The 17,132-nt window shown below is 37.8% G+C and overlaps 1 protein-coding gene across 3 annotated transcripts in view; it reads left to right on the forward strand.

Annotated features, from left to right (window-relative positions):
• ATM (ATM serine/threonine kinase) overlaps positions 1–15,995 on the forward strand; it is a 59,983-nt gene extending 43,988 nt beyond the window's left edge. For 2 of the 3 annotated variants that reach the window (XM_042023844.1, XM_042023845.1), the window contains exons 48-63: positions 287–406; positions 1,758–1,975; positions 2,710–2,917; positions 3,481–3,594; positions 3,996–4,154; positions 5,298–5,436; positions 5,802–5,884; positions 7,184–7,324; positions 8,278–8,394; positions 9,493–9,642; positions 10,372–10,537; positions 11,744–11,830; positions 11,909–12,023; positions 13,613–13,676; positions 14,338–14,474; positions 14,605–15,995. In XM_042023844.1, coding sequence (XP_041879778.1) covers positions 287–406; positions 1,758–1,975; positions 2,710–2,917; positions 3,481–3,594; positions 3,996–4,154; positions 5,298–5,436; positions 5,802–5,884; positions 7,184–7,324; positions 8,278–8,394; positions 9,493–9,642; positions 10,372–10,537; positions 11,744–11,830; positions 11,909–12,023; positions 13,613–13,676; positions 14,338–14,474; positions 14,605–14,788 — 2,202 coding nt within the window. In that variant the 3' untranslated portion in view covers positions 14,789–15,995. The remainder of the gene's footprint in view (positions 1–286; positions 407–1,757; positions 1,976–2,709; positions 2,918–3,480; positions 3,595–3,995; positions 4,155–5,297; positions 5,437–5,801; positions 5,885–7,183; positions 7,325–8,277; positions 8,395–9,492; positions 9,643–10,371; positions 10,538–11,743; positions 11,831–11,908; positions 12,024–13,612; positions 13,677–14,337; positions 14,475–14,604) is intronic. The other variant, XM_042023846.1, reaches the window with a different exon arrangement.
• Positions 15,996–17,132: the final 1,137 nt, after the last annotated feature.

The following is a 17,132-nucleotide window of genomic DNA, read 5'->3' on the forward strand; positions in this document are numbered from 1 at the left end:
TTTATCATTGGTTTATTCTGTTTTTCATTGTTCAAACTATCAGGTATTTTAAAATATGTGCTCTCCTTTAGTCTTACATTGAATGTGAATGTGATTTAAGGTTATTGACTACTGTAGATGTGGATGGAAAATGACTGTAGATTAGCATTATGTGTAATAGGCCTCAGTGATTGAATTCTATTCAGGGTTTAAAAGCTTTAGAAATTGCCTACCTCATATGTAAAAGATATTTTTGTTTGATGCCTCCCTCTCTTTAATTTTTTTCCCAAAACTTGCTTTTTCAAAGGTCGAGAATGATCCTCACCTGAAATTGATGTATACAGAGTGCCTGAGGCTCTGCGGTACCTGGTTAGCAGAAACATGCTTGGAAAACCCTACAGTCATCATGCAGAAATACTTAGAAAAGGTGCATCCAGTCTTTGAAATGTGCAATCTTTGAGATAATGCTGTGTTAAAATACCAAGTAGATTTTTCAGTGCAGCCTTTATTTTTCTATATTGAAAATATGGTTTCTTATATGTAAGTATTAGGGTTTCACATTGTATTGTGTAGCACTGTAATCTTATAAAGTGTTCAGAATATGGCTTTGTAGAAATCACAGTGGAACATCTTATATTGGCTTAGAAGTGTAGTGATTACAACTACCAGTCTAGTTTCCCTTTCCTGTTCCCTACCTCTTCCTTCTCAGGACAGATTATTCATTCGCCAGGCTTTCAGTATGGCCATTATATTTCACAGAACCACAGAATCAGTCAGGTTGGAAAAGACCTCTGAGATCATCAAGTCCAACCTGTGACCCACCACCACCACATCAACCAGACCATGGCACTGAGTGCCACTTCCACTCTTCCCTTAAACACTGCTATGGATGGTGACTCCACCACCTCCCTGGGCAGGCCATTCCAATGTCTAATCCCCCTTTCTGTGAAGAAATTCTTCCTCATGTCCAACCTGAGCCTCCCCTGGTGCTGCTGCTCTGGTTACATCCTCTTGTTCTGTCACTTGTTACCCGGGAGAAGAGATTGGCTCCCACCTGGCTACAACCTTCTTTCAGGCAGCTGTAGAGAGCAATAAGGTCACCCCGAGATGCTGCAACATCTTGTTCTAGTGTTTCAAAGTACTGTAATTTTTTTCTTTTAAGATCTTAGCCAGTAATAGAAATGTTTTTATTAATATTTGTCTGCTCTGCATTTCTTTATTTCATGCTAATTTGTGAAAATCAAAGTAGTTACCTGTCTCTGTTGCTATCTATATACTTTCTTCACTCTGATGATTTGAATCCATGACTTTCATATCTAATTTCCTTTTCTTTTGGTATATTTTGGACTAGCTTCTGTTTTTTTCTCACCATCTTGTGACATAAGGCTGTAAGACTATTGTAAAACTTCATGCCTCATTACTGTAAGAGATAGATAAGTGTGGAAAATTCCTGTATGGTTACTAAAGCTATTTCATACACAATAATCTTTTTGGCTGTTTGCACTGAAACATTTCTCAAAGATTACATTCACTTAGGAGAAAAATATTCAGTCTGTTAGGTTTATTTTGTATGCATATTTATTCCATCACAGGCAATATTAAATAATGTATTCAAGCAGGTGACCCTGCCTCAGCAGGAAGGGAGATGAATAAGATAAGCTCCAGATGTCCCTTCCAGCCTCAACCATTCTGTTTTTCTGTGATAATAGAGTTTCATCAAGTATTATGCAGCTCTAGTTACCTGATTATTGGTCTTACCATTGTAACTTCTCCTTTAGGCTGTGGAAATTGCTGCAAGCCCCAGTGGAGACAGCAGTGATGAGCTGAAGAAAGGAAAGATGAAGGCTTTCCTCTCCTTGGCGCGTTTTTCTGATAATCAGTACCAGCGAACTGAGAATTACATGAAATCCTCAGAGTTTGAAAATAAGCAGGCACTGCTGAAGAAGGCCAAGGAGGAGGTCGGTCTCATCAGGGAGCGCAGAGTTCAGACCAACAAGTGAGCATTCAAGTAGGGACTGGTTACTGTGGAGCTGTCACAGGCTTCAGCTCTACTCTCTGGGCAAGAGGTGCAGCATGGGTCACATCTTTACAGCTGCCTTTTCCCTTCTCCACAAAGCAGTGATCAAATCCAGAGTGCTTGTTGTGAATGGTTTCTCAACTGTGCCTGGATATGGTCTAGGTGTGTGCTGGATAGTTTGGGCCAAAACTAAGCCAGGGACACAGTATGGATGATCATGGCCTGGAATTCATGTTTATTCCCTGGATCTGTTCAGTTTATTTGACAAAATGTTACATAGTGTAAATAAATGAGTTGAGATTTTTCTCTGTTACACATTTAGTGAGATAGTAGAATTAAATTTAATACGGAATTCTTAAGGATTTAGTAAGAGCAACTGCAAGTGAGCAGAAAAGGATAAACTTCAGCTGCTGGAAACGGAAGTCTTTACACAAATGATCTGTACTGGATATTCAAATTTATACCGATATTGAGATTAAATCATTTAAAAGAAGACACTGACTGGAAGTTTACTTAGAGCAGTGCATCTGTGTGCACATACAGCAAGGGAGTAGCTCCCACTGTTCAGTTTCTTAGTTGTTTATTTTACTGTGCCTGTACATACAAAACAACTTAAAAAAAGTTAAATTAGTAAGTGACAGAGCTGGGAAAGGCCTTGCTGTAAGTTCATTAAGAAATAATTTGTTGTTTAAAAATAATGTCTCTTCATGTAGATACACAGTGAAGGTTCAGCGAGAACTTGAGCTGGATGAAGGTGCAATACAAGCCCTAACTGAGGATCGTAAACGCTTCTTGTGTAAAGCAGTGGAGAACTACATCAGCTGTTTATTGAGTGGAGAAGAACATGATATGTGGATATTCCGACTCTGTTCCCTATGGCTTGAAAATTCCGGAGTTGATAGAGTCAACGAAATGATGAAGGTATATGTTTGCTCCATTTTTTTCCTAGTGCTTTGACAAATAAATATCTTTCTTCTCCTTCTCCTGTATTTCTAGAAGATGAATTATGTAGCTCCACAACTTTTCCCAAAAACTTGCTTTTTTCAGTTGTCATTGGTTATCATGACAACAGTTTTTCATCAGTGAGACCTGTAGTTCTCAATGCATTTTAATTTAACTTAAATTAGCATTTTGATTTGACAAGTCTGTATGATTAAACGTATCTCATGATCTTTACTGTGGTCACCTTGTTCTTCACATACCTTGGAATCTTCCCATCTTCAACATCCTTAGGGTACATTATTCTTGTTCATATTATATATACTTTTAGGTGAAAAGCCATGAGAAAGGTAGAATAGAAAATAGTAACTCTCCTATGAAGGACTTGTAGCATTTAGGAGACATGGGCCAAGGTGATGTGATGCTCACTGAATTGTTATTTTATCACACAGCCATTATTCTTAATTTTAAAAAAATGTATTTTATGGTTAAAATTTTTGTTAGGTGTTTAGTACAGCTCTCTAACTGAGTTTTCTCTACTACAGAAAAATGCACAGAAGATCCCTTCATACAAGTTCTTGCCTCTGATGTACCAGCTGGCTGCTCGGATGGGAACAAAGATGATGGGTGGTTTAGGATTTCACAAAGTCCTGAATAATGTAATATTTGCTTTTTTTATCTAAAGATACCTCGATTGGCTTGGTAGTGCCTTCTTCTAAACATATCCACCTTCCTCTGAGCAACTATAGCTAAACAAGTTATGTAGGTGATAAGGGTATATTAAAAATGAGTGACGCCAAATCAGTATGGTGGGGGAAGAGGATTTGGGACTTTTTTCATTTCTACTTCATGTATTTATTTGTAGTGTAAGAGTAGTCTTATGCAGCTATAGAAATATACTTTGCATGTTTTTTCAGTTGTGGAAATACTGTCTTAATTATTACCTTTCATTTCGTGTTAGGAGCCTTAGAAGTTCAAAAGAATTAATAATGTTAATTAAGTATTGTTTTTCTTCTTCTGTACTGTTTTTGATAATGGGATCTTTTTCTTTTGTTGGCAGCTAATGGCTCGAATTTCACTGGATCATCCACATCATACTCTGTTTATAATATTAGCTTTGGCTAATGCTGGCAAAGATGAACTCCTCACAAAACCAGATGCAATAAGAACAAATAAGTTAATTAAAAATGCACCAAAAGAGATCTCCCAGCTTGACGTGGTGACTACAAAAACTTCTATTCTATTAATCGCATTCAATCCTTTAATTTTGTTAAAAAATGGAAAAAAAAAAACAAACCATGTAAAGGGATATTTTAGTACAGAGCTCATCAGCAGACTTTTGTTAAGCAACAGTAGGAGGGAAACAGTACTTTTAATACCCCCTTTTGTAGGTAATTATTATTGAAAGAAATAATTACAGGGTTGAACAAAATGTAGTTAATGTTTTGTGCCACAAATAGCCCCAATTATTGCATACTCTTGTGATAACAGTCCCTGATGTGTCATTGTGTAAAAGGCATTTTAGATGCCAGAAAGACTTGAGTGGGTTTATTATTGAAAGTACATATTGAGTATTTTTTCTGCTTTGAGTGGTACCCTGTGTTCCATCTAAGCATTTAGCCTTGTGCAGTCTATCTTTTGGTCCTTGATATGTTAAAAGCCATGCTGATAGCTAATACTGAACTGTGGTTTCATGTTACTGTTATTATTGCTTAATTTTTGTTTAACCTATCTTTGGAATCATCCTGCATATAAAGTATTGCCCCTTCTTTCCCCCATCACTGTAGGCCTGACATGGTTGTCACTTCCCTCTTACCCCCCACACTGATACGTTTTTTTACCACATTTCATTGTGGGGTTTTTTTACCTTTCTCTCACATTTGTAGTGGTTTTGTGATCCCACCCTTAGGAGCAGGATTATGCTGAAGTCAACTAAGTCTTTCAGAGTCAGGCTTAGAAGGAATGCATGGACAGGTTTCTGTCTTTTGCATGCAAGATTTTTTTCTTCAGCTGGGAGCAAATAACAGAAGCAGGCAGATGATGGAAGAACATCTGAAAACCTGCCTGTCCTTTTTTCTGAAGAATTTTTGCATGTGTTTCTGCACTTTGCCTGGACAGGTTTGCTCCCTCTCCATCCCTAGGAATCTTTTACATCACTCATTATCTCAGGTTAGACAGCACAGAATTTTTCTCGTGATTATTTCAGGTCATGTCACAAAGGGCTGTCCCTTACTGCAGTTTGCTCTGTTTTCATAGGACATATCTCAATTGTACTTAATTGACTGCATGTTATGATGCACCTTTAATATTAAAAACTTTAGTTTACAAGGTCTGATGTTTGCATTCCATTGGGTTTTTTTAGGACAGAATGGAAGCTGCTAGCACTATAATGAATGTTGTAAGGAAAAGAAGAGCTCATATGGTTAGAGACACCGAAGCACTGTGTGATGCTTACATCACATTAGCTAATTTAGATCCTAGTCCATGGAAATCTCAAAGAAGTAAGTCTTGGGAAAACTGTTTTTGTTTTAATAGTGAAGATAGGTTTTATTTTCTCAGACTAAAAAGTGTATTTCTAAATAATGATATTTAGTTAAAAGAGGTACTGCATTAGTATTGTGTCCTATTTTTGATAGATATAGAATGTAGTCTGGATTAAAAATCATAGTGATTACTTGCACTGTAGGGCTCAGACCCTTAGTATGAAACTCCAGAAATCACCAGTTGTCCTGTGGTTATCTACATCAGCTCAATACAAGTATGCAGTGAGGTTTTGGGTCCCAAAAGCAATGTAAGCTGGGCTTTGTCAATTTAGGTGTATTTTTATAGCTCTGAATTTATCAATATTAATTCATTTTAATTACAGAAGGAATAAGTATTCCAGCTGACCAGCCAATTATTAAACTGAAGAACTTGGAGGATGTTGCTGTTCCTACCATGGAAATTAAGGTGACTGAAACTGAAAAAATACACACTATAATACCACATCACAGAATCAGCTTCAAGCTTTTGTACTGGCAGTCAGGGCATACATCTCTTCATCCAATTCCCATGGTTTTTACAGGTCAATTTATGGGGATACTTTCTTGCCAGGTGGGAGGTGCAGGGTGAGATGGTTTCCTTAGAAGACCTTGATCCCAAGCCTTAGGTGTGCTGGTTAGTGGTTTATGGTACAAAGACAGCTTTGCCACTTAATTCTGAGTAGTTTCTCATTATCAAAAGGGGTGGTGAACTACCTAACTCACTCGGGGGATTTGGGAGTCTGAATGTCCTGTGTTGTAGGTGCTAACTCAGAGTTTCAGGGAGGCACTGAATGTCAAAAAAGGTGTGAGAATTAATAGACTTGCCTTTTCTGCTGTTAGGCTTTTACCATTCATTAATGGGAAATTATGCCTTCCCATTGGCATAAACAATTGACTGGATGGGTGCATAGGCACTCACCTTTTGATGCCACACGCTCTGCCTGGGAAACTTAGCAGTTTCAAGAACGTAGAGTTGCTTTTTGGGCCAGCATCTAAACTTAAATGTTACAAAGCCAGAATTCCTTGTGTTGAAATCCCTCAGGCTATGTCTATAAAGCCGAGTAAGTCAAGGGACTGCTTTAAGGTGTTTGACTTCAGAGGCCGGAAGTTGCCACCCGTGCCTGAATAACATCTGTTTGTAGGGCTCCGGTTGGCCCCAGGTGTTGCTCCTTTGTACAACTGGATCATTCTTTTCTTTGCCTTTCTTCTCCTCCAGTACAGACTGGCTGAAATGGCTGCAGGTCTGTGATGTAGCCTGCTGGGGCAGTATTTCCTTACAGCTGACTGAGTCGGGTTGCTCTGGGGCATGAGGATACAGGGGGTGGCTGAGGAAGATCCTGTACAATGCCAAACCTGCAGCAGGTTTGGGATTGTAGACTGAGTCCCTTTGCAGCCTAGTCTAAGCCTGATGCTCCCCAGCCATATGTGAACATTTTCCTGGGACAGTGCTAGCTGGGACAGGCTAACATTGTGTCACAGCTTTAGTGGAAGTCCTGCAGCACCACGTCCCCTCTACCAATGAGATGAACAAGGAGGAATCAAAAAAAATCCTTTGCTCATCATATTTTCGTAGCCTTTGTGGTATTATCCTTGTAGAGGATGGAGTGCTCATATTAATATTTAGCATATAGTCTGCTAATGAGGTTTGCAAACAACTCATTACCACATTGTGTGAGTGAAATGGAGGTAATATTTATACTAATTTTAACCTTATTTTTAATTTCAGGTGGATCCCACAGGACAATATGAAAATTTGGTCACAATAAGTTCTTTCAAGCAAGAATTTCGTTTAGCAGGAGGCATGAATCTGCCTAAAATAATAGATTGTGTAGGATCAGATGGTAAAGAAAGGAGGCAGCTGGTTAAGGTAGGTTCTGTCAGTTGTAATGACATCTCAGAGACTTGGCATGCTGGAATTTTTTCAGTTCTCCTGTCAGTTTTCTCATGTATCATTTCTGTGCCATGAGCAGACTTTTCACACTTCACTGTCAATTTTCTCCATTGAGGAATGCTTTAATAAATGAAATTACAAAGTATTAATAAGTAATATAATATAAATAACAAGTAATGATACTATATATGTTTGTAATTATTTTTCAGCAGTTCTTTAATATCCAGTACCTTACCTGGCAACTACCAGACTTGCCTAGTCATGTCTCAGCTGATGACCTGAAGTGTACTGTAAATAAAAACCATCAACATACTGTGTTAAATATCTCCTTTCTTCTTCCCCATATAAAAAAATATTTGCAATTCAGAGGCAATCAAAAGCAAGCACACAGAAGTAAAAATCTCTCAAAAAATTTATTTCTCCTTAGACTCAGCTGATTTCATTCTCTCTTTGAATGCAAATGTTGAGCAGTTGCTGGGAGAATTCTGTTTTGCTGCTAAGTTTTGAAAGCTTTAAAGAGAAGCATGAATCACTAGATCTGCATCCAGCAATCAGAACTGCAGTGCCAACTGATGCTGCTTCACCTGTGTGCTGGCTTGCTAAATAAAGGTGAATTAAACACCTATTTTTAAAAAGAGAACCATAAAACATGTAGGTTGATTGAAACCTGAATCAAATAGCATCTGTCAAAAAAAAAGAGTGGTGATGATTTAAGTTAATGATGGTTCTGTTTAAGCAGCTGAGCACTAATAGAAAACAGGAAATACAGAGGAAAAAACCAACTATTCATTACATTTTATTGCAAGTGATTATTGTGGAAAAGTAACTTGTGTTTCGTGCAATTTTTTAAAATTTTTTTTTTTACTTGCTGAGCAAGAAATTGGATGCTGAGAAGTGTTTTTTAACTGCTTTTTCTGATTATGCTGAAGGGGCGTGATGACCTGAGACAAGATGCAGTCATGCAACAAGTTTTCCAGATGTGCAATACATTGCTCCAGCAAAACACTGAAACACGAAAGAGGAAATTAAATATCCGAAGATACAAGGTAACCCTGAACAGCTGCAGCAGCAGAGAAATAAAGCCTATTTCTCCATTCTCCTCCTTTTTAACCCAGAAGAATATAAAAGGATTTTTATTTATGTGTTAATGAAACAGTCACTGCTCCTTAAGTTATAGAATAAACAATATATTTATTACAATTTAATTTTTTTCAAATCATTGAAGTAAATTTCTTTGTGGCCAATATATACTCTGCAAAGCTTTCTTTATGTGAACTTGTAATTGAAAAGAAATTAGGTAATGCACTGTCATTAAATTGTAAGTTGCTAGTCATTAAAATTCAGCATACAAGTTTGTTCATGAATTCTCATTAATTTGCCTTGTGATATTCCTTAATTAATAATTAATTTTAGTCTTGCAATACTCCTTACAGTTGAATTCAGATGTCCCATCGAGGGTCTTTCATGCAGAATTTGAACTGATTTTTTTTTAATTGGGAGTACAGCAATAAATTCTTAGTGTGGATGCAGAAAATGTACTTGAACTTTTCCTTCCTCCTTCCTTTTTATGTACTTGGGATTATAATAATAGCTGTGAAGGTGACCTCTGAATAAGTGCTCTCGATGTATAAGCCCTTGTCTTTGACAAATGAGAAATGTGCACTCTGGAATCTCTAAAGGTGCTTATCTTAATTGCTAGCCTGGTTTTAAGAATTCTCAGATGGAGTTAAAGTCATATTTTTTGAATAATTTTCATTTAAGACTCAGGTTTTTATGTGTGTAAAATTGAACAACAGCAGGGAAAAAGAGAATGGGTGTTGCATTATGAGATTAAGAGACTTCCATAAGAAAATTGAAGGAAACAGGCAGTAGCTAATCATTAAGTTGTGCTGACACGTCTAGTGGAGGATTCTCTGGGCTAGGAAAAAATTGCAATTATTTGGTAGAGAAAATTTGAGTGGATTTTTATATATGTATACATGTGTATTTAGAAGATATTTTGTGGCCAGCTGCATGGTTTGGCATTCTTTGTCTTTTTAAACAAACAGAAATATGCATCCATGCTCTGCAGTGTGAGTATTCATAGTTTAGTGTGTATAACCCTCCCCATGTATAACCTCACCTCTGTGGTGTTGCTTTTCCAGGTGGTTCCCCTTTCCCAGAGAAGTGGAGTCCTGGAGTGGTGCTCAGGAACAACTCCCATTGGCGAGTTCCTTGTGAATGCCGAAGAAGGAGCTCACAAGAGGTACAGGCCAAAGGATTACTCTGGTTATCAGTGTTATAAAATAATGCAGGTGAGTCCAAATAAGTTGAAAAAATACCAGAAAAATAGCTGGCTCATAATATTTGCTGGGGGCGGGGGGTGGAATTTACAGAGAACTAGGTACTATACTTTTAGTATTTCTAATAATGAATATGACCAGTGGCGTGGAATAAATAGATTCAGAACACAGAGTTTCAGTTCCCTTCCATGGATCACCTCACCAGAAGTTTACAAAATTGTAGACAAGTTTACTTGTTACTTTATATACCCATGATTGTGCAAGAAACTGTTTCCTTTCAAATTGCTATAGTAGTAACAGGGATAAAAGTGTATTTAATTTTGGCTTTGAGCTGCTTTGGCATGGGAATGAGTGAGAATGACTTTCTCACAGTGTCATGAGGCCATCAGATAAGCAGAGGTACCAGAACAGAGTGCAAAGGAAGGAAACAATGCCCAACAAGATCCATTTTACCTGTACATGCCTATAAAATACGGGCACCTGCTGCATCAAGGAAATAGGAGTGTGGTTTTTCCCATGTTTTTTAGCCTCTGAGTTGTGTATGAAAACAGAATTGTTTAGTAAAACAGATAGATAGCTACATTAATAATTGCTGAAAAAAAAGACAATAATTCTTAGCTCAGAAGGAGAAAAGAAGTGAGAGCAGCATTTGATGGAGGGGAGGTGGGTAGAAAGGAAGGAAGAGGTAATTGCCTTCTGAAGCAGTTAGCCCTGGGTAAAACATTTCTTATGCGTTTAAAGGATGCCCAAAAGAAACATGTTGAAGAGAAATACAGAATGTTCATGGAAGTCTGTGAGAATTTTCAGCCTGTGTTCCGGTATTTCTGCATGGAGAAATTCCTGGATCCAGCAGTGTGGTTTGAAAAACGATTGGCATACACTCGCAGTGTGGCTACATCTTCTATAGGTATTGGATTATTTACAGTGGCTTTTTAGGTTACACAGCCAAGGAGTTTATACCATTTCAGTTTCTACCATGTTCTGCTTTTGTCACATGTCAGAAAAAGCTTATTAGGGGGCAAAAAAGACCAGCAAGAATATCAGCATTATTTTTGTAATTAAGATTTCTGATTTCTTCCTCCCCACCCCCATTTTTGCTGCAGAAGGAAGAATGAAATTCTGTGTTTCTTTGTTTTATAAGCAGTTTGTATTCTTAGGTTCTGGTAGGTTTTTTTCCTACCTGACTTTTATTTTCATTGTTTTAACATTTATCCATTCAATGTGTAGCCTCAGATGTTTTAGCTGAGTTGAAAAGCTCAATCTTTTACTGTCTTTGTACTGGCATTATTATCCATAGCTGAAATGGTTATTTAAGCTCTGGGATTTTTGCTTTGATTTTCCTGTCATAATAAAGAAAAAGAAGTTCTTAAGTGTAAGTACTGTGGATTTTTTTTGGCTGACTCAGTTCTGTACATTTGGTAGCAGATTGTACACATTGCAGTAGATCCCATTTTAGATGCTAACGTGGTTGTGCACTCCCTTTTTACTGAAAAAAAAATGAAGTAAATCTGCAGTTTAGTAGAATTCACATGAAAGATTTTTGTAGGAAATACTACTGCTGTCCATGTCCATCAGCTAATGAAAACAGTTACAGGTGTAAATTGCGGCAAGGGAAATGTAGTTTGGAGTTCTTCCACATTTAAGGACAGTAAAGCACTGAAATAGGCTTACATGAAAGATCTTGTAATTTGGATCACTGGAGTTTTTTAAAATTGACTTAGACAAAAGTTGTTTGGTTCATTGGGGGGGTTTTGCTAATGATAGTAATAACAACAAAACCTGATTTTATTATGCACTTGCTTTTAATTTTTAATTTTTTTGAAAGCTGCAGTATTTGATAAACTCTAATCTACAAATAGAAATGGGTAAGAAATCTGTGAGTAGATAAAACAGTGCACATCTGTATGGGAATAACCTGTTTGCAATTTCATTCAGTCAACCTTTTCTTTTTGGATTTGTGGAATGGCATTTGTTCTTTCCTTGGTAATATCTTTATATGGGGGAAGAAATATTCTCACTTTTAATTTGTTTTCACCTGTTATTATAACACCAATAATCTTAAGCTTTCTGTGATTTTTGTGACATGGTTTCAGCACTTATATTTCTGTTTCAGTTGGCTACATTCTTGGACTTGGAGACAGACATGTTCAGAATATCTTGATAGATGAACAAACAGCAGAACTAGTGCATATAGATCTGGGTAAGTGGGACAGCAAAAGAACCTTAATTTTTCTTTAACTTTTTTTTTTTTTTTAACTTTTATTATCCTTTCATTTAGGGGTTGCTTTTGAGCAAGGCAAAATCCTTCCCACACCAGAGACTGTTCCATTTAGATTAACCAGGGACATTGTGGATGGAATGGGTATCACTGGCGTGGAGGGAGTCTTCAGAAGGTGAGTGCTCCTGTATTGCACAGGGATAAAGAGGCAGCAGGGTACTTCCAGCATTGTGATTGTTACATGTTAAATAGTTCTGATGCTTGAGAGGAGACTCAGATTTCTGCTGGTAACACCCAAACCTAAATGCTGACCTTTAACTCTTATGCTTGTATTTATATAACCAGCTGCAAGTTCATTATTGTGGCTCAGTGTTTCATACTGTGCCCTAGCTAATGGGTTACTGTCACCCTCTTGTGGAATTCAGGGAGGGCTCAGTGTTTCCAAAGGCTCCACAGCTAGCTGTTGATTCAGAATGATTTTTTTTTTTTCCTTCAGAACTATGCATTTCTTTCAGAGCTGTGCTATATATTTGGAGTTGTTAAATGTCTTTGAACCAATTTGTTTTAACTCTAATTTCTGTTTAGTTTTATGTAAGTAATTTGGAGTCATTTTTCCCTTTTGGATCGTATGTTTTATATTACTTTGCAAGTGCAAAATATAAATCCCATAATAGATCTGGACTGCAAAACAGAAGAATCCCAAACATGTTGAGTTTCTGTCAGCCTCCATCCTATCTTCTGTGAATGACCCAAGGGATTCCTACATAGCAGGACATTTCTCTCAATTCAGGCTTTGATAATGCTCATGAATGTAGTACTTGCAACCCCCAAATTTCATGTCTTTAAAAAAGCACACAGGGTAGGTGTTGTCTTTCTAAGGCAGCAATTAAGGTTAATAAGTAGTTCCTAGTACTCCTTTGTCCTGTGAAGGAGCAGCCGCTGCCACTTCCAGTCTAAAAATGGTGCTGTCAAATTCACAGTTTTGTATTACTTCTGAAACCATGATACAGAAAAACATGAATTGTTTGGCTCCAGCTGAAGTAAGTAAGAATATAAAAGGCACTGGTGCAGATGCTGTTTCTACCTCAGCCAGCCTGACTGGTACTTAACAGGACAGGTGTAAGTGGTAAACAAGTCATTGGCTGTGAACGTGTTCAGTTCACTTTGGTGTGTGTGTTCTCATCCTGAGGTAGACAGGAGGCCTAATCCCTCTTTCACAGGAGTACCTGTCCCATAGGATAGTTTGGCATTCCTTCCAGGAGCTTAGTTTGCTTGAGAGTGAATGTAGGTAACAACTTCTGTATCAAAGGTCATTGGAGAGGTTTTGGCAATTGCTTGTAGTCTGGCTATTGGCTCTGCTCATTTCATGGAAAACAACCCTACCACGATTCTCCAGTGCATTCCAGAGCACCCCCAGGACTTGTTTTCATCCAGCCAAGCAATTCTGCCATCGTGGCACACCCTAACAGGCAGTGTTAACTCAGTGGTTAATTCCACATATAGAAATATTTCAGACAGTGAAGCAGAGAAATAATAATCCATAATAATAATAATTCCACAGAGAAATAATAATCAGCAAACTGCACAGTCTCCTCTTGGTCTTACATGTCTAAATTTCTCTCTTTTTTTTTCCCAAGTGAAATTATCAGAGAAGTAACTCCTATGTTAGAAATTAAGTGGAGTACAAATATCCATTATTTAAATTACAAAAATACTATTTCATTTTACCAAAAAGAACCTAAAATACTGTAAAATATTTTCTAGATGCTGTGAGAAAACAATGGCTGTTATGAGAAATTCTCAAGAAGCTTTGTTGACTATTGTAGAGGTAAGCATTTTTTCATTCTTTTGGACAGTAATCTGCCAGAATGTCTTCAGTTTCTTGGCTTTGTCTTCATATGGATCACTGCACCAAATACTCATTTAGGGTGTTTTGTACTGAATTAGAACATAGTGGCATTGGTCAGATTTGTTAATTCATGTAATCTTTGGTAAAGTTATAACCAGTCTGCATTTTCTATGGGAACTGTTTCCTTCAGGCAGTTTTCCCTCTTCAATACCTACGTGCTTCTAGCCCTAGTGCAACATTTCCAGCAGGAATAATACTGATTGAATTAAATCCTCTTTGCATAAGTCACAAAGAAGAAAATGAAACTGATTTTTGAAAGCAGGTTATAAGCTAATGATTCTATTTAGAGCCTAGTAATGTATTAAAAAATTACTTGTTCACTGCTGAGGTGGAACTGATGGCAAAACTTTGTGAAGCAAGAACAACACAAATACCTGTAAGTGATCAGATGCAGTTTTGTTGTTTGATCATTTACTAAGCAATTTAGGCCAATTCTTTTGGTTAAAAGAAAAACAAAAACCAAACCAAAACACTCAACCTCCTAATACTGTAGTTAGTGTGAGCATTACCAACAGTGCTAGGGCACTGAACTAGCTGTAATTAACAATTTAAATTAAAAAGAGGTTTATTTACTGTGTAGGTGCTGCTCTATGATCCGCTTTTCGACTGGACTATGAACCCCTTGAAAGCTTTGTACTTGCAGCAGAGGCCAGAGGATGAGGCTGACATGAGCTCTACACTTGGTACTAATCCACAAGAACCTAAAAGAAAAGCCAGGTGCAGGATTTTTTTCTTACCCTCCTCTTTCTGCACTGTTGCCTTGCTTTATGGTTTTCTCCCTGGATGTTGCTCATGTTGTTCAGGATCCACACCTACAGCACCTGTTTTTCTTTTTTTATTCTGCCAGCAGTGACGACCAGAGTTTTAACAAGGTGGCTGAGCGTGTTCTGATGAGACTTCAGGAGAAGCTGAAAGGTGTTGAGGAGGGAACAGTGCTCAGTGTGGGAGGGCAGGTGAACCTCCTTATACAACAGGCCATGGACCCTAAAAATCTGAGCCGACTCTTTCCTGGGTGGAAACCCTGGGTGTGACTTGGAAGGATCCAGCATGCTTTTACAAGAAACCTGTTCTTTTGCAGAAAGTGTCTTAACATTTCAAATTGGTATTTCACAACTAAAACTTATCTCAGGAGCAACCATGAAGCCTTATGCATATTAGCAGTTGGAGGATGGGTTGGAGTTTTTTTTCAGTAACCTGTTACTGAGAAACGTTTTTTGTTCTGCTTAGATTCATCATACAGTCTAAACCACCAAGCACTGTGCTTTGATGTTCCTTGTGACCCACGAGGACTTTGCTTGGGCAGACTGGATGTGTTGTATTCTTAAAACATGAGATTCGTCACTGTTGTGTATCTGCTAAAATGCTGGACTCTTGTGTCTGGTAATTCTGTGTGGTAACATGACTGTGTAGAATGGATGATTCAAAAACCAGGACTCATGCTATAACCAGCTAAAGTACATTTCCAAAAGGGGGTTATACTTTCATTCCACAGTGAAAGGAAAGAAAACCAGAGAATGTCATGAGTAATGAATCAAGGGGTTTTGGGGTTTTTTAAGCTTAGTTAAATGGACACTTCTGTATATAGGTGCAGACTTTAGGTCAAGTATAGTATGGCTGCTTTTTTTTCTGTTGTAAACTAAATTATGCTGGTACTTTATTTTTATATTACACTTACAGTATGAAACAATAAAAAATATTTAGCTTTTGCTGCTCAGACTTGACAAAACATAATTGACTATACAATAAACTTTAGTGTATCGGAAAGGCTTGTAAAGCAAACGGTCACTGTATCCGCAATAAACACCTCTCAGAAACATCAAAGTTGTATTCCAAGCACAGAAATCCCATTCTGAATGCACATGGTTTTACAGAAAACATTGCTCCTTCTTAAAAACAAGAGATTGGATAGTCAGTGAATATGGATAATCAGAGAATCCATTCAAATAGTGGTCTAACTGGCCTAGTGAATAAATCTTCCCAAATCATCTTTATAGTTAAAAATATGAATAAAGGTTGGTGTACCCTTGCATTATCTTGGTTTACATTTCACACCTTTTTTACAGCAGCATAGATGAAGAACTCCTGTTCCAGTCACCATTTCATGGATTTTTATTTGTATGGTGTTCCCACAATTGTTATGCTAGATCTTTATTTTATAAGATATCGTCTATGTGGCAAAATGAGTCTTTTGCACTATGTTTTCATTAAGCTGAAATAAATTTCTGTTGATCCTTGCAACCAAAAGTGCATCCTGGCTTTTTTGTGGGGAGGAGCTATCATCCAGGGGTACAGTGATCTGTTTGTTCTCTGAAAATGAAACTTAACTGAGAGAGCATGCACTCCTTATGTGAAATTTAAAGGACGCTTAGGAAAGGGAGAAAAGTCCTACCAAGCAATGGCAGGTAGGAAAGGACTAAACAAAAAGTCCTTGAAGTATTTTTCTTCACCACAGACTGTCCTGGGGTGATCTATAATGTTATTGTATTCCATATCTATCTGCGCCCAAAAATTGTTACTGTCTCTTATTAATCATTGTAGTATTTTTGTACAGGATATCCTCAGTAAAGGGAGAGCAGATCCTGCTTTTGTGTGTTTCTTTTTTCCATCTAGATACAGATCTTTTAGATTCCCATTGCAGTTGTTAACACTTCCATACAAAACCCAGCTTTGCTTTCCCATACACCTTCTCCAAACTACCTCTGTCTGTGGCAGAGACCTTGAGGTTTCCCAGAGAGATAGATTCTGATTTCTAGATCACACGTTTAGTTGTAGGTGTTTCTCAAGCCACTGCAGAGGAAATTATGGCTTTGGAAACTCTGTCCAGAAGTGCTCCATACAGAGTTCAGACTATATAAAATAAACAACTAATCAGGCAGTTGTACTTCTCATGACTCACCTGGAATTTCCAGACACCTTCCAGTCATTGTACCCTTGATGTTACCTTTGCTTGGACACTACTGTTGGATTTGGGCCCATCAAGCCAAAGGAAAACCTGAAATTACATAGTTGTAGAGTAGCTGCAGCTTGTGGTGTGGACGTTCCTCAATGCCTTCCCACCCCACTGTCCTGTTCTTCAAGGGAATTCAACTTCTTACCAGCAAGGTCACACATCATGAATTTTATCAACACAATCAGTCATTGTTAGACAGAGTTACACTTTGTCCTCAAGTCTCCAGCCCTGCTTCAGGCCCTTAAACGTGCCATAGAAGTTCCACATAATACCTATCAACAGGAGATGTTTTGCTCAAATGAGTACTTCCCATGGGCAGCTCCCAAAACAAATGCTTTCATGGAGGAGAGACTCCTGGAGTGTCCTGACCTGTGTTCAGGCAGCTGGCACGTCAGAACTCGACCAGTACTCCTCGGTTAAGATTT

This window comes from Corvus kubaryi, unplaced genomic scaffold (genome assembly GCF_017639235.1).
Source record: "Corvus kubaryi isolate FWS band 111438036 unplaced genomic scaffold, C.kubaryi_AGA036_p1.0 37256, whole genome shotgun sequence".
NCBI classification, from domain to species: domain Eukaryota; kingdom Metazoa; phylum Chordata; class Aves; order Passeriformes; family Corvidae; genus Corvus; species Corvus kubaryi.